The 23,014-nt window shown below is 40.8% G+C and overlaps 1 protein-coding gene across 2 annotated transcripts; it reads right to left on the reverse strand.

The window, feature by feature from the left end:
* Window positions 1-9,041: 9,041 nt before the first annotated feature.
* LOC149817099 (serine/threonine-protein kinase SAPK7-like) lies at window positions 9,042-12,434 on the reverse strand. 2 transcript variants are annotated; one of them, XM_089988106.1, is made up of 10 exons: window positions 12,215-12,434; window positions 11,892-12,117; window positions 11,690-11,764; window positions 11,437-11,538; window positions 11,065-11,118; window positions 10,809-10,901; window positions 10,556-10,648; window positions 9,941-10,045; window positions 9,733-9,831; window positions 9,042-9,623 (listed from the first exon to the last, which is right to left on the reverse strand). In XM_089988106.1, the coding sequence occupies exons 2-10, from the start codon at window positions 12,009-12,011 to the stop codon at window positions 9,279-9,281; spliced, it is 1,086 nt and encodes a 361-aa protein (XP_089844232.1). In that variant the 5' UTR covers window positions 12,012-12,117; window positions 12,215-12,434; the 3' UTR covers window positions 9,042-9,278. The 2 variants fall into 2 exon arrangements, with proteins under 2 accessions (XP_089844232.1, XP_089844231.1); XM_089988105.1 differs by having other exon boundaries at window positions 11,892-12,046; window positions 12,215-12,410.
* Window positions 12,435-23,014: the final 10,580 nt, after the last annotated feature.

The following is a 23,014-nucleotide window of genomic DNA, read 5'->3' on the forward strand; positions in this document are numbered from 1 at the left end:
TCTTAACCTCCAGCAGCCCTTTCGACCTACGATGACTATAATCTCTTGCTGCCTTTCTTTTCACACCAACTGGCTTTCTTATCTTCCCCTCATGGTTGATCACTTGTATTTTCTAAATTATTGAATATAACATTTATTTTTCACCCGATTATGAGGTTTTATAGGGGTTTGGGAGGTTCTCCGGCCTTAACTTTTTGACTTGAACATTTCTTTAGTATGCCATCTACTTTTTCCATAATTTCCACCGAAAGGTTCTCTAGGTATCTATAGGATTCTTCATTTGTTGAAGCACTAGCTGCAATTTTGTTCCAGTGGCTTATGTGACAATAACTTAATCAACTAATCATTGTCTAACAGGTCATACTTGCACATCGTGCTTTCCCATTTCAATGAAAACTCATCCTCATCTTCACAATCAAGTACACATCTTGAAAACTCATCCTTGAATCCATTCTCGATATTATATACATGATTTAGATTGAATGCAACATTTTGAAATGTGTCATACTCACAACAGATAGTGTGAATCAGACCAAACACATTTTAGAGCAGCTGCAATTGCTTGGTCTCCATCAGCTAAGACTCCTTTTGGACGTTTTTCCTTTCATCGCTATTTCAAACGACTAAAACAACCACTCAAAGGATTTTGTCATCTGATCATATAAAAGAGCTGCATAAAAAATAATACATTGTCTATGATGATTCACACCAACAGTGCAAATGGCCAACCAGAATTATTTTGTCTTCATTATTATATTAAAGCACACCATATCATTAAAGCATTCATAGTCCATTCTAGACCTTGCATCGGCTCAAAAAATATTTGTGATCATGTCATCTTCATCCGGCTGCACGTCACTAAAGAATGATGGGTCACTAGTTGATCTTTGTTGGAGGTATTGCATTATACCTCACCACCTTTGGGTGACATTTGATAATTTTTCTTATAACTTGAAGATAGAAAAGGCATTTGGCCTCAGTCTCTAATTAAAAAATAAAATCACTGAGTGTACTGCAATTTTTAACATCTATAAAACCGCAAGCCTATGTCTCAACTTTCCAATGACTATAAAACCACATGTTTTTTTACAACAGATTAGAGAGATACAAATCTTAGAACAAAGACTGTTATGCAGAAAATATGTGAATTTTCATATAAATATGCAAATTTCTTTCTATATATATGATTTTTCTTTCAAATATAAAAATTTCCTCCTAAATTTGTGAATTTCCTCCTAAGTATGTACCCAAGTATTGCATCTAAGATTTGTGACAGACTTTGTCAATGATTTTTGACCTAAAAAATGAACGATTATGAAAAAATACAAAAAAGAACAAAGAAACTAAACAAAAATAACTTTCCAACGATACTTGATCCATTGAAAAATGATGTGCTGGGTTATAGCCCCGACATCGTTTCTAAAATAAGAAATGAAGTTGTGTCTATTCTGAGTATTCTATGATATTTTTTGGCCACTTGCACTAGAAATTCAAAAAAATAATAAAAAAGATAGACAAATCAGGGTGCTAGCTTTTTATTGCCACCAAGATCACCTTGATTTGATGAGTAATTGAAAATGTATTTCTTTCCAGTTTTTTTATTCTTTTCTCCAGAATCTTTCATTTTTTGTGTAAAAAATTAGTGACAAAGTCTTTCAAAGATCTTAGATGCAATACTTGGGACACACATTTACAAGAAAATTGCATGTTTAGGAGAAAATTTAAATAATTAAAAGAAAATTTTCATATTTGAGAGGAAAATCACATATATAGGAAGAAATTCACATGTTTGAATAAAAATTCATATATTTAGGAGAAAATTCACATATTCGCATTTTTTTATAGGACAATTTCTGTTCTCAGATCTCTACCTCTCTGATCCGATGTAAAAACCTATGATTTTATAATCGTTGAAAAGCTGAGACATACATCTATAACTTTTTTGTTTTGAGTTAGAATTGAAAACCCCTCTAGGGCTTATGTTTCTAAGTTTCAAAATCAGAATAGAAACATGCTCTTCTTATTGGAACAACCTAACAGTCTATCTTTTAAAGGATGTTTATTCTCAACGGCTCGTAAGAGCAAGATGATCTTAGTGGTGTTGGAAAGCTAACACATGAATCTATCTTTGTCATTTTTATTATTTTTTTGGATTTATGGCTCAAGTGACCAAAAAATAGGATACAATAATCGAGATAGGAGCAGCCATGCCCGTTTGTAATTTTTCAACGAATCAGGTGTCGTTGAAAATGTATTTTTGTCTAGTTTTTTGTATTTTTTCGAAATCTTTCATTTTCTGAGTCGAAAATTAGTGACAAAGTCTATCACATATCTTGGATGCAATACTTGGGTACATGTTTGAGAGAAAATTCACATATCTAAAGAAAATTTGCTAATGCAAAGGTTAAAATATCAAACATTTGCGATTTTGGTTGGGTGGATTTGTGACAATTATAGGTTTTTTCATAAAACACATCGTTTTTACTATACGATAGTCATTTTTCGAAAAGAAAACGCACTATTAATTGAAAACTTTCTATCAATTGAGTATGAACCCCCCCTCCCCTATGTTAAAAAAGTTTAATGTTTCCATGGTCTATAGATTGACATTACTATGTTCTTTTATGATTGTTCAAAATATTAGAGAAATAACCACGTCTTGATCAGTTGGTTCTCTTGTAATGGAATCTGAGCTCATCCATTTTGACAGTGGTTCAATGGTAGAATCACCATTTTTAAAAAAAGATTGAAATACAATATTCATGCCCTCCTAATTATTTGTATGCGACTTGAAACAAAAACGACAAGAGTGTTGTCTTCCTAATTATTATATGTGACTTGAAACATAAAGGACAAGAATGCTTTAGATGAACTTATCACCCAAACCAATATTGTTCTCATTTTTCTTCTGAGATATTTTGTTTTGAGTTTTTTTTTTCTTTTTGACTGTCATTGTCAATTTTAAACAATCCCTTAAGGGTTTAGTTGGCATGGACTGACAGCATGGTCTATATGCACGGCATGTTGGCGACCTTGACATTAACAGAATCAAGGGGGCTGACCTGACCCGTATCCAGTATCTTGAACAAATAGCAAAATCAATAAAACTCAGCAATAGTTAGCACATAAGCTGGTTAAGCATGCTTAAGTTCAATTCAGATCTATCAAACTTGTCCCAATCTGAATCTACTTATGAAGACAACCAGATAAAGCCTAGGACAGAGATCAGTACACAAATTTCATTGGGCTCGAATCACCTTGGATCCACTCATTTCTGTTAACAGCTGAATCCATATCTCAATTTTCAGACTTAGTGGACTCTTGGTTGAGTCTGTATGGTGCAGGTTACAGGTTGCTAGGGGTGCAAATGGGTCGGATTCAGGATGGAGGTTTTGCAATTTTTGGTTCTGAATCCAATTCCTCTCCGAATCCCCATGTATTTAGATGTTCCAAATCCGAACAGTTTACATTTCCTGATCACAATCCAGATCCACTGATCTCTTATGTGAAACAACCAATCACATGGCAGTGCATTGTTTGCCTGCGAATGAGGAGTTAAGAGATCATAGGAACTCGGTCCACAATCTGCAGCAAAGAGCGTACGTCCAGTAGGACTGGTTAAACAAGTCAAATTAGACTAGCATGTTCAAGCTTGGTTCGTTTAGTCTCTGTCCAAACTCAGGTTTGGGCTCGAGCTCGAGCTCAAGCTCGTGATGAGCCAAGCTGAGCAGGGTCTGTTTAATAAGAAAATACCATATCCTTTTTTATACTGAATGCACAGAATTAGGCAATCGAGCACTTTCATCAGAGCCGGATACTCAAACCAAGTAGGGCTGGTAACCGAGCTGGGCTTGAGCTGTTTCGGCTCGGCTAGTACGCTCATCACGAGCCAAGACAAGCTTGAGCTGGTTTGTTTTTATTAAAAAAATGTTTTATTTTTTAAAACTTGATAATATATAAAATAGATATAATATATGTGTAATACATAATAAAACATATATAACATATATATATATATATATATATATATATATATATATATATATATATATATATAAAATGAGCCTATATGAGCTGAGCCGGGCAGAGCTTGCCATGTTCGCGCTTGGCTCACTTACCTAAATGAGCTGGCTCATAGCTCTGCTTTTCAAGCTGAGCAGAGCTTAAAAAATTTATGGCTGAAAACAGAGTTTAACCATGGTATTTGGGATACCGTTAGTCACATGGATAAACAGCATCGGGTCAGGTGGCATTGATGCCTTCCATCTTTGGCTGTGAGGCCCAAAAGCAGATGGAGAACCGCCAAGTGCAGAGGCACGTGTGCCATGTGATTAGGGATGGCAATGGACCGGGGTGGGGGACAGGGTCTCCACCCCCACCCCGTCTCAAGATTAAAACCTCCATCCCCGCACGGGGATGGATTTTAACCTCCACCCCCGCCTTCATCCCCGTTTCATGTCCTTCATCCCCGGTTCAAACGGGGATGAGGTGGGGGCGGGGCCCCATTTTCCCGTAGTCTATTGCCATCCTTTAGAAGGACTGAGGATGGGGCATGGCGGGGATGGGGCGTGGCGGGGAAAAGTGTAAGTCCATCCCCGAACCGGGATAGATTTCAACCTTCCTCCCCGCCTCCATCCTCGTTTCATGCCCTTCATCCCCGGTCCAAACGGGGCGAGACGGGCCCCGCTTTCCCTGATCCACTGCCATCCGTACATGTGATGGCACCTGATCCTGGCTCGACATGATAGGGAGAATCACTTTGTGATTGAGACCTATTGTACCAATCACATCAAATAAGCAGAGAATATACCGGAGATATTAATTTTAGCAATGTTGATTCAACTGATAGAATTGATCAAAAGCCCCCACAAAGCATTGATATTTTTGCAAATACATAGCCACGAGGTAAAAGAAAGTAGCTTTCTTTGACTTTTTATTTTTCTCTAAAACAACAAACTCCCTCTACCTGATTAACTATATGTTTTAAGTAAAAAATGAAAAAAAAATCACTTTACTCTTAAAAAAAACTATATATTTTAAACAAAAATTCAGTTTAAAAAAATATTTTAATCAATTAATCAATGAATGATGCTAACATTAATATAATATTTAAAGTTAAATAATTTATACACTGGTGTATAGACTCTTTTTTGCAAGGATTCAGCTAACAAATGTTGGATTTAGTTTAATTATTTGTCAGGTTAACAAGCTTAATCATCTCCAATACATCGTAAAAGATTCAATTTTCAAGTCATATATATATATATATATAAAGAGAGAGAGAGAACTGCTTTAGAACATCCTGCACTGGCAGAGAGAGAAAGTTGAAAACTACTTTGGAACACCCTGCACTAGTAAATTTAACTTTTCTAATATATATATATATATATATATATATATATATATATATATATATATATATATATATATATATATAGTAGAGCATAGGTGCTTGCTTGGGATACATGCTTCATAAGTTTTTCTGTTCTTTTGGTGTTTTTTTGCAGTTTCGACCCCATAAATGTGTTGGGCATGATTGATTGTTTTTTATGAAAAAAATGATATTTGAAGCCTAAAAAATTTGTTGATTTTTTAACTTTGTAAAAACCCACTCATGTGTCAAAATCGAACACTTCAATGGTCAAGTACATAGATCCCATCTGTACTGTCAAAATTTAAAAATAAAATAAAATAAAACCTTAAAAAAACTATCAAGCACCTATGCTCTCTCTCTCTCTCTCTCTATATATATATATATATATATATATATATATAGAGAGAGAGAGAGAGAGAGAGAGAGAGAGAGAGAGAGACGAAAGAAGATCAACATTACCACTCATGAAGATCAACAAAATGTTGAACCCATAAACCGAACAATATAGAGAACAAAACAAAAAATAGCTAAAGAAAAAGAAACTACAGATATATAACAACCAACAACAAAGCCAAGCTCAACTAGAATCCATTGGATTAGAAGAAACCACCGATAAGTGAATGTTGTTAAGAGGGAATGAGAGGTCTCTAAGATACATATATAGAATCACATATACATCAACCAAGATTTTATGGACAAGATTATTAAGGACGACCGAAATTTGACGAAAAGTAACATCATTGCGTGCCATTCAAACAAACCACCAAGTAGTAAGCAACCTCGTCTTCTAGATTAGTCTCCACCACTTGTGATGTCTAATTTCAATAGGGCCCAGGAGCAGATCGAGCGCAAAAGACTCATTTTTTGACAATTACGTTCGGAGATCTCTACGTCTTATTAAATAGGACTACAAAGATTGGACATGACCAAAATAAATGAAAAGTAGTTTCTTCAGCAGCTTGACAAAGCACACACCAGCTAGGAAACTGAAAGCCCAACTTCTTTCTGAATCCTATCATGCAAAATTAACCAACCCAAGACCCAAGATCTTGGGGAAGGGCCCTTAGCCCATAACACACACTCAGAGAACCAATCTGCCCCCAGGGAGAGCAACGATATAGGGTGAGGAACGCACCATTTGGCGCAATCGCCCATTGCAACCACTGATTGTAATTTTCCGCATCTCCAATTTGATCTCTAAAGAACGATAAGGCTCTCGGTCACATGCTTTGCAAGTGCGAGATCGCCAACCCCCGGGTTTCATGACGAAAAAAAGATAAATCAGAAGCATCATATTTAGCATGAAGCAAACTAGCGCATGGAGAATCTGGATGATGGGTCATTCAACATTGCTTGGCTACAAGAGCAATACTCCTAAGCCAGCCATATGCCTAGGTAACACCACCGTTCGCCAACCAATCAAATGGTGCTTACTCTGGAGTTGACACCCAGACCAAATAAAATCTGCCATTAAACGACAAATTTGTTTCTCCACACCCACAGGCATCACAAACATTGACATAAAGAATTCAAGAATAGAAGAAAGAACATGTCTGATTAAAGTTAGATGACCAACGATGGAGATATAAGACGCTTGCCATGCAAAAAACTTGTTTTTTATTTTTTGAATAGTTGGAGCCCAAGCAGCGGAAGAGAGGCGTTTCACTTGTAACAACATGCCCAAATACGCCATCGGCAATTCAGAGATAGCGCAATTAAAAATTTGTTGACCTGCTGCAAGCATAGAAGACTCAACATTGAACATAGTAAGAGAGCATTTGCTATCATTTAGGGAAAGCCCAAAAAGGGATAGAAAGAACTGGAGAATAAGTTTGAATCTAAGCATCTGCTGCATGTTTGCTTGCCCAAAAATAATCATATCATCAACATAAATAAATATATGATCCGAGAAACCCAAAACATCTAAAGGATCTATCAGGCGCTTCTCCGCATTATGCTTGAGCAACACCACAAGACCCTCAGCAATGACATTAAACAACAAAGGCGAGAGAGGGCAGCCTTGTCGTAATCTACACCCCAACTTGATCTGGCCACCTCAAATGTCGTTAATCTTAATCATGGCCTGAGCATTAGAGAACAATTCCCTCACCCACCCAGAAAAACGATGACCAATGCCAAAATTGGATAACATTTAAAATAAGAAGGGCCAATGCATAGAATTAAAGGCTTTATGAAAATTTAATTTAAGAGAAAAGTAGGGCTGACCACTAAGATGTAAGGGGTGAATTACTTTAGAGGCCAAGATGAATGAATGGTGAATCCTCTTATTGTGGATAAAAGCGAACTGAGAGTTCAAAAATATTTGGTTAGCCACAACCTTCAACCTATTAGCCAACACCTTAACAATCATTCGATAAAGGACACTCATAACAGAAATCGAGCGAAACCTAAAGATATCAGTGACAACATCATCTTTTAGAATTAAAGAAATAATTGTCAAGTGGGTTTGAATAGGTAATCTGGAGTTGCGATAGAACTCATCAAACATGTGAATAACATTAGGCTTCACACAAGACCAAAATTTTTTGAAGAAATCCACATGAAACCCATCAGAACCTGGAGCTTTCCACCCCGACAAACCTTTAATGACCCTAAAAATCTCATCTTCAGATAACTTCATTTGCATAATTCTGGCTTGATCTTGCTGAATCGAACCAATAGAAACAGGACCAATGACACCCTCCGCAGTAAGTGAAACAAAATATAAATCTTTAAAATACTGAGTGACAACTGAAATAACATGTTGATTACAGTACAAAACACTCTCAATGGTGATTGATGGGACGGCATTTCTCCTATGACAATGAGAAGCATATGGGAGCGAGAGTAAGTTGAAAACTGCTTTGGAACATCGTGCAGTTTGTGTGTGGGAAAACTGCACGATGTTCCAAAGCAGTTTGTGTGTGGAGGAAAAGTGCAGCAGTTTTCAACTCTCTCTCATTCTCTCTCTCTCTCTCTCTCTCTCTATATATATATATATATATAGAGAGAGAGAGAGAGATAGAGAGAGAGAGAGTTGAAAACTGCTTTGGAACATCCTGCACTAGCAAGTTTAACAGGGCCTCTTTCAACAAAACGATGAGCCATTTATGTGCAACCCTTACCGCAGGTCTCACGAACTGTCCCATTTCAACTTTCTATTTTTTGGAAAAGCGAAACCAAACTTTGCTACCTTATATATCCCCGCTAATTAATGTCAGCTTTGATGCAGAAAACAAGAAATAGACCGACTGCTGAGCCTTAGGACACCTCGTTCCAGTCTCCTTTGTAGTTCCCTACTATTCTATTAAATATAAATAAAATAATAATAATAATAATAATAATAATAATAATAATAATAATAATAATAGAAACCAAGCAGGAAAAACAGTCAAAAGAAGCTCAGATTGACACAAATACGTGAAGAGAGAGAGACGAAAGAAGATCAACAAAATGTTGAACCATGAACCGAACAAAATAGAAAACAAACCTAAAATATAAAAAAAAACAAAAGCTAAAGAAAAAGAAACTACAGACAGCTAGCAACAAACAACAAAGCCACCTCAACCAGGATCCCCTGGATTAGAAGAAACCACCGTTGAGTTGAGTGAACGTTGTTCAGATGAAAGGAGAGAGAGAGAGAGAGAGAGAGAGAGAGCATACCAAATACGCAAAAGCAGCTTTGCATTACAAACATGACTAAAATTCTGGATTCCTAACACCAGATAGACATCCACGCCATTTTGCTGCCCCAGTTACATAATTTACACACCTTTGATTTTGTTCCTTGTCCAATCATCACAGCAGAATTCCCCAACACAAGATACCATTGAAAAAAGATGCACATATACCAACAGTTATTCAGTTGTAATATATAAGAGAATAACCACAGAGTTGATGAATCTTAGGTAACTTTGAAATCCCCGCTCTTCTGTGCCTCTTTCACGGTCTTATCATACTCGTCCTCTTCCTCCTCGCCATACTCCCCCTCCTGACCATGCTTCTCCTTTTCCTCTGCTTCATCATCTTCCTCTTCCTCTTCCTCGCCTCCCCACCCGAAGCCAGGAACAGGCCTTGAAGAAGGGGGTACTCTGGCCTCACTCACAATCTTCATGATCTCCTCTACGCCTTGAGGGTATAAACTGGGGCTGTTTCGTTGGTAGTATACAGCCTGTGCTGCCTCTGTTAGCTCTCTAGGCAGGTTCCTGAGAAACCACCGGTGGGATTTAATCTCCCTGATTGTGATCCTCTGCAAACAATCAGAAACAGAGTCCCTCTTCTCACCGTTGGCTCTTAACAATAAAAGGGAGGATAAGAGAAGCGTGTTTGTTAAATAAAAGGACATTATACATTGATACCTTGGCAGGATTAGCTACAAAAATCCTTGAGAGAAGCTCCCTGCAATCCTCAGAGATGTGGATGTAATCCGGGATTTTGAATTGTACATTCATTATCCGCTGCGGGCGATGAAATTTGGGGAAAGCAGTTAAGAGTTTTCAGCAGAGAGAAATAGCAGGGAATTAGGGAGGAAGACTAGAAGATAGAAGTGTGGTTGAAGGAACTTACCCCGATGGTTTTTCTGAAATTTTTGGGGTCCTCTGGATCTTCAAAGGGGTATGCTCCAACCAGCATAACGTAGAGAGTTACCCCGCAGGACCAGACATCGGCCATCTATGTAATACCATAACAGCAAAATAGGAGAACACAGATGATGATTGTGAGAGAATGATTCTTATTTGCCCCATTTGTCATGTGCAGTCAAACACGAGAAAATGGGCCCATTTGTCATGTCACATTAGGGGCCATTTTACTCATTTTTCATGTGATTCGAATGTGATTTTGAATCACATGAGATAGAATCAGGTCACCTGATTTTGAATCACGAGATGCAACCAATTGTCCCCAAGTGCATCCACTTTTCTACAAAATGTAGGTTGTGTTTAAATGCGAATGTAGAGAAGTGGAGAACATTAATTTCAACGGCTATCATTGTGGACTTTCAAACGTGTGTTTGGATGCACCCGCTTATCCAGAAGACTCAGACAAGCTTGGGCATGACACATTACAGAGAAGAAAACATCCCAAAATTTCCCGTTTTTCTGCACTCGAATACCCCCGAACTGAAAATGTTCTGAATGAAAGTAAACAAGAAGACCCAAAACTCTGTTTTTGCTTTAGTACCTTGCCGTCGTATTCCCGCCGGGAAAGAACTTCTGGTGCTATGTAAGCAGGAGTACCAACCGTGGATTTAGGCCTCGAGTGGAGCAGAGAAGACTGTCCAAGTTTGTGTTTTCAAACCAGAAAAAGGGCAAAAGGAAAAAAGCTTCAGCGAGCGAGAGAGAGAGAGAGAGAGAGAGAGAGAGAGAGAGAGAGAGAGAGAGAGAGAGAGAGAGAGAGAGAGAGAGAGTTGCAGGAATAAAGGGTCGGATAGGACCTTGGAGTATCCAAAATCGCAAATCTTGAGGCGAGGTGCAGGGCTTCCGTCTAACAGAGTGTTCTCCAGCTTCAGATCACGATGACAGATTTGCTGGCATCGACCAAAACCCACAAAATCAAAGATTCAAAATCAAAATGCTGATGCACTCAATCCACCTAAAGAAGATTTTGGGGAAAAAATTGGCAGGAGAGAGAGAGAGAGAGAGAGAGAGAGAGAGAGAGAGAGAGAGAGAGAGAGCAACGAAAGATCTTACCATGGAATGGCAATAGCTCACTCCTGAAATAAGCTGCTGGAAGAAATACCTTGCCTAAACGAAAACCCCAAAAAGAAGAAATCATGTCTAATACCAAAAAATCGGCTAACAAAGTTGCAGAATTAGACGAAATTAATTGACAATGAATCAATTAAAAGCGAAACTCCCGCCATTAAGGGGTTTTGACCCGACTAGTGCCAGTGGATTATATCAATAAAGGAGGAGGGTTGGCGTCAGTGGCAAACGGCAGTAAAACTCTAGCCACATCCCATGAAAACGAGTCCTAAGTGGAGAAATAGGACTCGTAAAGCCGACCCCATGTAGTTGGGATAAGGCTTGATGACGATGATGAATTAATCCGAAGCAAAAAACCTCGTTTTCGCTGAACCGCCCGGCGTTGCAGATGCGCTCGAAGAGCTCCCCACCTGCGGCGTACTCCATCACGATCCCAAGATGAGTCGGAGTTAACACCACCTTCGCAAAAAAACCCAAAATTTCCAAATCATCACCCATGATCCTCCATCATTCCCTCAAGCAATTTGCGCTCAAACAAAGGGGGGAAAAGAAAAACAAGAAAGAAAACCCTTTAAACAGAGAGGTTTACGGGATTCGCGATCCAACCGACCTCTTTGAACCTGATGATGTTGGGATGACGAAGCGACCGGTGATTTATGATCTCCCTCGCGACATTCTCATCGATCTGCAACTCCGTTCGCGAAACAAATTCAGATCGAAAACAGCAAAATTTTCAGGAAATGGGCAACAGAAAGAAAGGAAATAGAAAAGAAAGAAGGCAATTGTAGCCACGAGATCCATGAGACCGATACCTTTTGACCCCTTTCGATGAACTTCATGGCAACGAGCTCTCTGGTCTGCTTGTTCCTGAGCAGCCTGGCCACGCCAAAATTCCCCGCCCCTATCTCCTTCACCACTTCGTACTTCTCCATCTTTCTCCTTCTCTCTCACCTCTCAAATCTCACATCTCCAGCAGAAGAAGAAGAAGAAGAAGAAGAAGAAGAAAACTCAAGGTGGGTCATTTAAGTCGCTCCTGATCTGTTTCCTTGTTCATTAATTAAAAAAAGACGAAGGAATTGAAAGAAAAACAACTTTGCTTCATGATGAAGCATGATTGACGGATCTACGAACTTACAGAGAGAGGGATTGAGAGCACATGCACCCCAGATCGGATCCTCGATATGCGGCGGGATCGATCACGTGAGAGAGTGTACCAAGGAGGGTGGTCGTTGATGGGCTCGCCCACCGAGGGGGGACGGTGCGGGATGTGGCGGTGGAGGAGCAAGCAATCAACCTGTATCTCTCTCTCTCTCTCACATGCTCCTCTTTTGGTTTTTCTTTCCTTAGCTTCTCCCTTTATCTTTGCCGGGAATTTTACTCGGTTTGTCCTCTGCAAATTTCTAAGGCGTGCCAACGATTAATTACCTGCAGTAACGCGGTAAAAAGAGGGAGATGGCGTGTGTAGACGACGGGGAGAGTGACAAGGGAATGAGAATGTAGGAATGACTTTCGTCTGCATACGCTCACAGTGGTTTGTGGGGGCATGCTTAACGGGAAGTGAAATGGATACCAGAAGCGAGATGCGTGAAGCGGAAGCGCGGGAGTGGGTCCAAAAAAGTAGGGGTGGGCAACTGGCCGGAAGGCTCGATGGGCCAAGCTGACTTGGGCCATCATGGGTCGGGTTTGGGCTAAGGTTTTAAGCTCAAGTTCGGGCTTGTTAAATACTGAGCCAAACCCAACCTATTATATATGTGGGCCGGGCTTGGGCTGGCCCGCGAGCCATCAAACTGACCCTCAAGCTATACTATTACTATTTACCTAATTAATTGTATTAAATTTATAAAAAACTAGAAAGATAATTAGTTAGGTACGTGAGAACTTGTTAATTATTATTATTTACAAATTGATTTGGGTTAAGCTAGTCCGGATCCACCAGCTTCACATTGGCCTGTTGGACCAATGAATTGGACCATGAGCTGCTCTTCAAATCCGAACCCGTTAAAAATTGGATAGCTCATTAAATAAATAAATGAGATGAACCATCTTCGGGCCGAGCTGCACTTGAAGCTTGACATTCAGAGCTCTAAATGGGCCCGGGCCAGGCGGGGCCAAACCACTATGCCCACCCATACTAAAAAGTAGCATGAAGCGATAAGGTTACAAAGAAATTAATGAAAAATGGAAAATAGGCACAAAAAAAGTAATATAAAGTGCTGGTAGAAGTAAATATGAAATGATATAAATATAAATATAAATATAAATATAAATATAAATATAAATATAAGGCACTTCCTTGGTAGGGATGTACCATACTAGCTTGTGGTGAAACACCCTTGATTTACGTAGATCTAAGCTCTAATATCAAAATCTAACCATTGAATCATGTTTAGCATGATCTATTTATTATTTTAGTGTGTAAAAATTGACTGGACTGACATTTTATATCATTTTTTAAGCTGCTTTTATTTTCATGAGTTGTGAGCCATTGATTTTTACTCTTAAAAATGGATTCTTATGGTGCATTAGACATGACAAAACTATACTAAACATTTGTACCATCGTATCACCGTATATGTTCCAATGGATAATATAAAACCTACTGATAATTTGTGTAGGAAGGCTAGGATTCTAGATTGTGCTTATATTATTTTTGATAATTGATATGAACTTATTTAAGTTAATTCTATATTATGCATGAAAGAAATATTTTGCTGTGAACTTTTGATTTGATAATTTAGACATTCTTTAAGATAGAATTTTGATTTTTGTGATTTTTTTATAAATTTGGTTTATTTCTTTTGATCTCACATGAATTAGTTTATTAATTTAATTCAAAAGACCTACAAATGGGTTTGAGCCAGGTCAGATTGATCCGCTGAACATTGGCCCTGCCTTTCAAACCAAAGCCCATTAAGGATCTAGCTGAAATCCAGCCCATTAATAAATGGGCCAGGTTGTTTCTGGGCCGGGTCCTGGTTTACGCTCAAAACCGGATGGGCCGAGCTTCAAACGGGCCTGGGCCTGTGCCAGGCCGGCCGGCCGGCCGGATACGCACTCCTAACTGGAAGTCATCATTTGGCAATTTCTATGAAAAGTTAAGTCTGTTTTATGGTTTCTCAAAAATATGTGTGGGTTTTTGAAAAATAGGTCAAAAGTGGGGTCCTCTTCGGAATTTATTTATTTTTTAAATTAGACAGAAAAGATAGGGGTTCCAGGTGGCACCACGTCTATTCCCCATCTCCTGTGGGCCCCATCCACGTAAGCCACCTATAGGACAACCCACTACCTGACAACAGTATCATTTTAGTTTATCAAACGAAAAATTATAAAGATAAAGAAGGTAATAATGATAGCTATTAGATTTTACCTTTTTCTCGTATCGTTCTTTACCTTTTGTTTTTCGCCTTTTCACTGCCTGCCCGTATTCCCATTTTGGTTGGACGTAAAGTGGGGCAAATAACGTGAACCTTTTTTATCCATGAGAAATTAGAATTTTTTTTTTTGTATTTTTATTGGCAAATATCACGGCTAAAAATAATAAAGAAGAAAAGTTAATTTTTTACAAAAGATTTTTTTAAATTAATTTGTGCTGACTTTATGTATTAATCGATTGACAAAATTGTTGCACGGTTTTGCATTAAAAAAATGTTGTTACTTGTCACAGTTCAAGCTATAGGTGAGATGACAAGTAATGCACAATTAAAAGTGAAATTTGATCGATCAAATCCTCATGGGCCGTAACTTCTTGAAGATGGGAGTTCACAGTGTGTCCCTTCATATGTGTTTCTTTTCATGCATCATACCTTTTGGTATGATGCATGGTGACCCTTTGGAGGTATTTCTTGGATACCTATATATATACCACAATGATGGGTAGTGGTATAAGAAAAAGTGAAATTGAAGGCTTACAGAGATCGTTTTCTGCTTACCCACTGCTTGAAGGCCTATACTCATCAACAGGAGTAGTTCAGCTAAAGATATTGTTTGTCAATCACATCAGCGTTGTTCCCTTGCGACTTACAGTGTACAATTGCGCTAGAGTCTGTTTTGCTTTTGTTGAGTCGGATGTAAGCTGCCCGGTTCAGGTGAATTAATACCCCGAAGGGGCAGCCCGTATACTTGAACTGTAATAGCCTGCGGGCAAAATTGTGAATGAATTAAATGCGTTGAGCTTTCTTTTGTTCACCCTCGTTGTGATTGCTTCTTGTGATTGCAACTTCTCTCCCTCTATTCTCTCTTGCTCTCTTGCACTCTGATCATAAGCTTCCGCGACCGGCAAGCGAGCTGACGAGTAGGCTTGCGGCGGTAAGGAAGGACCGTCGCGCCGCGCTGGCCCATTGAAGGAAATAGGCCCGTGACAAGTGGTACCAAAGCCCGTTCTCGTGCTGGGGAAGGGACTCCGGAGTTGGTGTCGACATACACGCCGACAGGCTGCGATTTGTGAGCAAGACATCGTGGCGCCTTATCAACACTTGCGCAACACCAAAGGCAAGGCAGTTGCCGAAGCTGAGGAGATGGGTTCACCTCGGGGCCAAGAAGAGTTGGCTGCAACTGTTAACAAGTTGGTGGAAGATGTGACTTCGCATGATGAAGCGATTTCACGCGCATGTTAATCATTCAATGGATTGAATGATGTGGTGGCGAGCCTGCAAGAGCAGGTGAACTTACTAATGGGGCAGGTCACTTCGTTGACGACTACAGTGACCGATTTTGAGTTGAGGAACCGTACGTTGCAGCGGACGGTGACCCTGAATGGCGGAAATGGTGAGAGACCATCAAGGATTGAAGTACCTAGACCCGCAAAATTCAATGGTTCTCGCGACAGCAAGGCCATTGAGAACTTCTTGTTCCAAGTAGAAGACTACTTGGATATCCAAAATGTGACCCTTGAAGATCTGAGGATCAAGGCTGCAGCGGCCTTACTTGATGGTGATGCTATCGCTTGGTGGAGGCGGAAGCGCAATGACATGGAGAGGGGTCAATGTGTGATAGACACCTTCGACGACTTCAAAGTAGAGTTGCGCAACTACTTCATGCCAAGAAATGCGCAGAGACAGGCTTACCGAATGGTTCATGAACTCAAACATACTGGTTCGTTGCAGGACTATGTCCGAACGTTCCAGAAGCTTATGCTGGAGATACCTAACATGCCAGAAGACGACATGCTCAACTGGTTCATTGTGGGACTTCAACCATGGGCACAGTCCGAAGTGGAAAGGAGCAACCCCCGTATTTTGGAAGATGCATACGTGGCGGCTGAGCGCTTAGTTGATACTCAGCGCAAACCTTTCACCCCATCAACCAAAGTTGGGAAGAAGCCTGACCACGGAGGCAATAAGGATGAGCAGCGCAACGATAAAGGTGAGGCGTCGACACGCCATCAATCCGAAAAGAAACAGAACTACACAAAGCATAACAACAGCAACAAGGGTGCGGTTGTGACATGTTGGTTCTGTGGTGATAGACATATCGCCCGGCAATGCCCAAAGCGCCTTGTAAAGGACGACGGGCAAGCCAATGCTGCACAGGAAGAATGCAGCGATACTGAAGGTAGTGACACTGAGACCATGCAACCGAGGATGGGCGTCATGCGATCGATTAACGCAGCTAGAAGTTGCGCAGCTAAGAACATGCAGGTCAGTAAGGAACTTATGTACGTAGAAGTCATTATGAATGAAAAGTCTACTTCGGCAATGGTAGACTCCGGGGCCACACACAACTTTGTCTCGCGGGAAGAGGCAGAGCGGTTGGGCTTGAAAACAGGGCCAAAGCAGAGGACTATCAAAACAGTAAACTCTGAGGCCAAGCCCATTCTTGGTGAAGCAAGAGATGTGGCTACTCAAGTGGGGAGTTGGGTCGGCAAAGCCAACTTCTCTGTGGTGCCCCTGGACGATTTCAAGGTGATTCTGGGTATGGAGTTTCTGCGAAGCCAGAATGTGATGATGCTGCCAAAGTTTAACACGTTGACGATCATGGGATCGGACCTGTCCCACACAGTGCAGTGCCTTACGCAGAAAGGCAAGTCTTCAGTGTTATCAGCAATGCAACTGAAGAAGGGTGTCAAGCATGGGGAGCAGACATTCTTAGTTGCAGTGCGTGCAGATGAAGGGAAGGTAGAAGCAACAGTGCCGCCGACCCTAGCCCCTCTATTGGAGGAGTTTCGGGGGGTGATGCCTCCGGAATTGCCAAAGCGTCTTCCGCCAAGACGCGAGGTCGACCACAAGATTGAGTTGACCCCGGGAGCAAAGCCTCCCGCAATGGTTCCATACCGTATGGGGCCAGCAGAGTTGAAGGAGCTGCGCAGGCAGCTAGACGAGATGTTGGACGCAGGCATTGTTCGTCCATCAAAAGCCCCATTTGGTGCCCCGGTCCTTTTTCAGATGAAACATGATGGCTCTAAACGGTTATGTGTGGATTACCGGGCCTTGAACAAGGTCACGGTGAAGAACAAGTACCCATTGCCATTGATAGCAGACTTGTTCGATCAGCTAGGCAGTGCCCGTATCTTTTCCAAGCTAGATCTGCGATCGGGTTACTGGCAGGTGAGGATTGCCGAAGGTGATGAGCCGAAAACAACTTGTGTCACCCGCTATGGTGCTTACGAATTTCTAGTAATGCCATTCGGGTTGACAAATGCTCCAGCCACGTTCACGACTTTAATGAACAAGATTTTCTACCCTTACTTAGACAAGTTTGTGGTAGTCTATCTAGATGATATCGTGATCTACAGCAGTAACATGGAGGAACATGTCGGGCACTTGCGAACAGTGTTTCAGGTGCTGAAGGAGAATGACCTCTGTGTTAAACGAGAGAAGTGTCTCTTCGGGCAGGAGGAGATCAGCTTCCTTGGCCACGTTGTGGGGCGTGGTGTGCTGCGTATGGATGGGCAGAAGATAAGGGCCATCCAGGAATGGGTTCCGCCAAGCAAAGTGCCAGAATTGCGGTCATTCCTCGGCTTGGCAAATTATTATCGGTGTTTCATCGAAGGTTATTCCCTCATTGCTGCGCCCCTCACAGATTTGTTGAAGAAGAATCGGGTATGGCTCTGGACAGGAGCGTGCCAAGATGCCTTCGAGGGCTTGAAGAAAGCCTTAGTGAGAGAGCCAGTGCTGCGACTGCCTGATCATTCGAGACCCTTCGAAGTCCACACTGATGCCTCAGACTTTGCCATTGGCGGGGTTATTATGCAAGACGGGCATCCGATCGCATATGAGAGTCGTAAGCTGAAGGATGCAGAGAGGCGGTACACAGTGCACGAACGTGAGATGACCGCCATTGTGTATTGCCTCAGGACCTGGCGGCACTACCTTTTGGGTGCCGAGTTCGTCGTCAAGACGGACAATGTGGCCACGAGCTATTTTCAGACGCAAAAAAAGTTGACGCCCAAGCAAGCTCGATGGCAGATGTTTTTGGCTGAGTTCGACTTTGCCTTAGAGTACAAGGTTGGAAAAACCAATGTTGTGGCGGATGCTTTGAGCCGTAGGGCTGAATTAGCTGCTGCGCGCGCAGAGCCTTCTGAAGTGCATTTGGAGGGTGCATTGCTGATTCGCATCCGCGAGGGTACACAGCAGGATCCGACCGCACAACACCTTGTTTCTCTGACGCAGGCAGGGAAGACTCGATGATTTTGGCTACAGGATGGCATCCTGGTAACAAAAGGGGGACGCATCTTTGTACCACGGTGGGGAAGCCTTCGCCGAGAGCTACTCAAGGAGTGCCATGATACACTATGGGCCGGCCATCCTGGTCAGGAGCGGACCTTAGCACTCCTTGAGCGCGGCTACTATTGGCCGCAGATGAGAGACGATGTTGAGGGGTATGTGCGGACATGCCTCATCTGCCAGCAAGATAAGGGGACAAACCAGAAGGCTGCCGGTCTCCTTGAGCCTCTACCAATTCCAGAACGTCCTTGGGAAAGCATATCTATGGACTTCATCGTTAGTCTGCCAAAGGTAGAGGGCCTCAGTTCTATTTTAGTCGTGGTGGATCGTTTCTCAAAGTATGCCACCTTCATCTCAGCTTCCAAGGAGTGCCCTGCAAAGAAGACTGCAGAGTTGTTCGTAAAGCATGTGGTGAAGCACTGGGCATACCAAAGAGCATTGTGAGCGATTGCGATGTTCGCTTCACGGGCAAGTTCTGGCGTGAAGTATTTCGGTTACTTGGCTCTGATTTGCTGTTTTCAACAAGCTTCCATCCGCAGACAGATGGGCAGACAGAGCGCATCAACGGGATACTGGAGCAGTACCTTAGGCACTTTGTTAGTGCCAATCAGAAAAATTGGGTGAAGCTCCTTGATGTGGCACAGTTTTGTTATAATCTGCAGAAGAGCGAATCTTCAGGCCACAGCCCGTTTGAGATAGCCACGGGGCAGCAGCCACTGACCCCGCACACTCTTGCCGCACAAGAAAAAGGAAGGCCATCCTTCGCCTATCAGTTTGTTCGCGACTGGCACGAGCAGAATGAGTTGGCGAAGGCATTCTTAAACAAAGCGGCGAAGAGAATGAAGAAGTGGGCGGACAAACACCGTCGGCCCGCAGGGTTCCAAGTTGGGGACCAAGTGTTGGTGAAGTTATATCCTGGTCGCACAGGCATCTTCCGCGGGCGTCACCGCGGACTACTCAGAAAGTATGAGGGACCCTTCACCATCACAAAGAAGGTGGGCAAGCTGGCATATAAGCTGGAGTTGCCCCCAGACTTCAAGGTGCACCCGGTGTTCCACGTGTGCAACCTCAAGCAGTTCCATCCAGATGATGGAGACCCGGAACGCAATGTGCCGCAACGCGCTCCCATCATGCAGAGGGCCCCGGCAGCACAACGGGCCGAGAAGCACCTCAGTCAGATCCTTCGCCACAAGGTCAACTACTTGGGACAAGCGAAGAAATACTTGGTGCAGTGGGAGGAAACAGCGGAACCAACGTGGGAGCCTGCATTTCGAATGAACAGCCGCTACCCGGCTGAAGTCAGGGCTTACCACGAAACAGATGGCGCCGAGGACGGCGCATGATTTGAAGGGGGAGCATGTTCCCTTGCGACTTACAGTGTACAGTTGCGCTAGAGTCTGTTTTGCTTTTGTTGAGTCGGATGTAAGCTGCCCGGTTCAGGTGAATTAATACCCCGAAGGGGCAGCCCGTATACTTGAACTGTAATAGCCTGCGGGCAAAATTGTGAATGAATTAAATGCGTTGAGCTTTCTTTTGTTCACCCTCGTTGTGATTGCTTCTTGTGATTGCAACTTCTCTCCCTCTATTCTCTCTTGCTCTCTTGCACTCTGATCATAAGCTTCCGCGACCGGCAAGCGAGCTGACGAGTAGGCTTGCGGCGGTAAGGAAGGACCGTCGCGCCGCGCTGGCCCATTGAAAGAAATAGGCCCGTGACAAGCGCAATGGCAGGGACAAGTATGTGGCTCTATCTTTTCTTATATGTATGTATTATGTTATGTGTTATGCATATATGTCAATGTGTATACTCCTCATTGATGCCCCACATTGTGGTATCAGAGTCAGGTTTCCGATACGGTTTTCCCATTGACCCTATTTTCTCTCTCTCTTTTTGTTTTAATAGAAATACAGAGACACCAGCTGTAAGTTGAGTCACTCTGGGCGAGACGGGACCACCATCGTGAATCTATGTTTTTTGGCTAGGGTCGGAAAGTGATGCCAGAAAAACCTTTTCTCGACGTTGTTTTTTAGCATGTATGAGGCCAATCAAGCATTGAACCTTATTTTTTATGGATTATGTATAGAGGATCTAGATTGGATTAATTTTATTTATTTCATAAAAATGATTTTTATTAGTAATATTGGGCAAACTTGTTCTCTTTTGAAAAATAGTTGATTTTGGGTGTTATATTCATGTTATATATTGAATTTATGTATTTACAATATGTTAAATGTTTGTATGAATGTATCTCATATGTTCTTGATGGATTAAAATTTGTTAGATGTTGGATCATGGACTCATAATTTCTAAAATTTAGTGAAGATATTCCATATATATGAAAGTAATCCCAGATCAAATCCCAAACTCGGATGAGTTGTGGATTGAAAGATATACCCTTTGCAAATCGGTATAGAAATTCTGTCATGACAGTGAGTCTGAAGAGACAAAATATTTTGTAAAAGTTATATCTACTAAAATACTTAGGATTTGTGGCTAAAATTTTAAGAAATATTAGTTTAGACAAGGAAGAACACACTGTTAAAATTTGAGAGGTCGAATCCTCACATTTTGAAAACGAAAATTCATGAAAGTTAGTTTAGATTCTTTATTTTTCTGAAATATGTTCCGTTGAATAATAGAAACAATATATGTTTCGAGATTTTTATCACTCAGCTGGAATCAAATTAAATTTTGAAATTTTGTGGACTTGAACCTAACATATCAAGTCATCCACAATAAAAATCTCAGTATCTAATTTATTATAGATGATTTATAACTATTTTTTTTTTGAAGAAACATAATTGGACAAGTTTATTCTCTGATAAAACATCAGTCTATGTTATAAAAATTTTATTCCATGTTCTGTAATAAGTTAATGTATGGATTTTGCTGGTATGCATATAACATATCTAAGTGATTCAGTTAAAATCTTAGAGCCTAAATTGTTTTGTATGATTTATGATAGATTTTCTAACGTCAGATGAATTTTTGCATTAACTATCTTGCGAGTGAACTGTTTTGGTTTGAATGCATGTGATAGTTGCAGAAGTGAACTAGATGGACTTTGTGGTATGTTGTTGAGTAACATATAAACCTATTAGGGCAACATGCTGGTGTTTGTGAAAATTATATTGAATACAAAGTGTAAATTCTGTCATGATGCATATAATGAATGATACATATTTGCACATATTAGCACATGATGGGTACACTATTGTGTTCGAGTGAGGAGATAGCTCAATCAAATGTACATGAGATGATATGCATGTTTAAGCTAGATATGAATCTCATTTAGTATGAGTTCATGCTATAGATGTCATGGATCCAAAACCATTCTATGTGAAAAGAACACATGAAAGTTAAAGAAGTAAAAAATACCCAAAAAGTGTGCTATTTTTTTCTGCTTGGTTGCCCTCTAAAAAGGTGAGATCGTTGGATGACTATCATGGGAGACAAGGTGATACTGAACTCCGTGGTGTGGTTTTTCCCAAGAGTATAATATAGGGGCTCATTGTCCTCAACCATAGTAGTAGAAGACATTTTTCACCATTGAGACCCAAGAATGGTGTGGTTTTGGGGTTCAAATGTTAAGCATTATTGGTATACTAAAAAGTGGCCACCTAGGGTGTTGTATCCTGATGTTGATCCAATGAACAATTGCATACTAGGTTAATAAAATATAATTATGTATGTAAAAAATATACTTTTTGGATTGCCTTATACTTTGGTTTTTGCCTATGAACAGTGCCTACTATGGGGTCAGGAGGATACTTAAATTGATTGTAAGTATATTTCTCATATATTTAAAAGTAAGTGTTAATAAATAAGATAAAAGACCCCATGCATTATGCATTGGTTTATGTATCTTATTTGATTGCAACCATGTTTGAATTGTTTTACGTACCTTAACATTTTCTGAAGTTGATGTTTGTTAGATTTATGCTTTATGCCGTTACTGATGGATTATGTAAAATTTTGTACGAGAATCATGGTTCTCACCCGTTGTTTCATATTTCTCAGGTAGTGAGACTCATACATAGTTGAGTGGCATGATGACATGATTAGTGCTGGAGATGATGGATCTAAGTATTATAGGGTCTTTTGTTTCTAAGCGGATGGATTGAATGAAAAAATTATAAACTTAATTTAAAGTTTATTAAATTTTTATTATTAATTTAAACTATTTTGTTTCATCAATAGTTTAAAATGAATGATTGGTTTGATGATGGAACATGAGTTCTGAATCTATGATATGCCCTGAATTCTTGAGATGTAT

This window comes from Nuphar pumila, chromosome 14, assembly GCF_984573655.1.
Source record: "Nuphar pumila chromosome 14, dmNupPumi1.hap1.1, whole genome shotgun sequence".
In the NCBI taxonomy this organism is placed as follows: domain Eukaryota; kingdom Viridiplantae; phylum Streptophyta; class Magnoliopsida; order Nymphaeales; family Nymphaeaceae; genus Nuphar; species Nuphar pumila.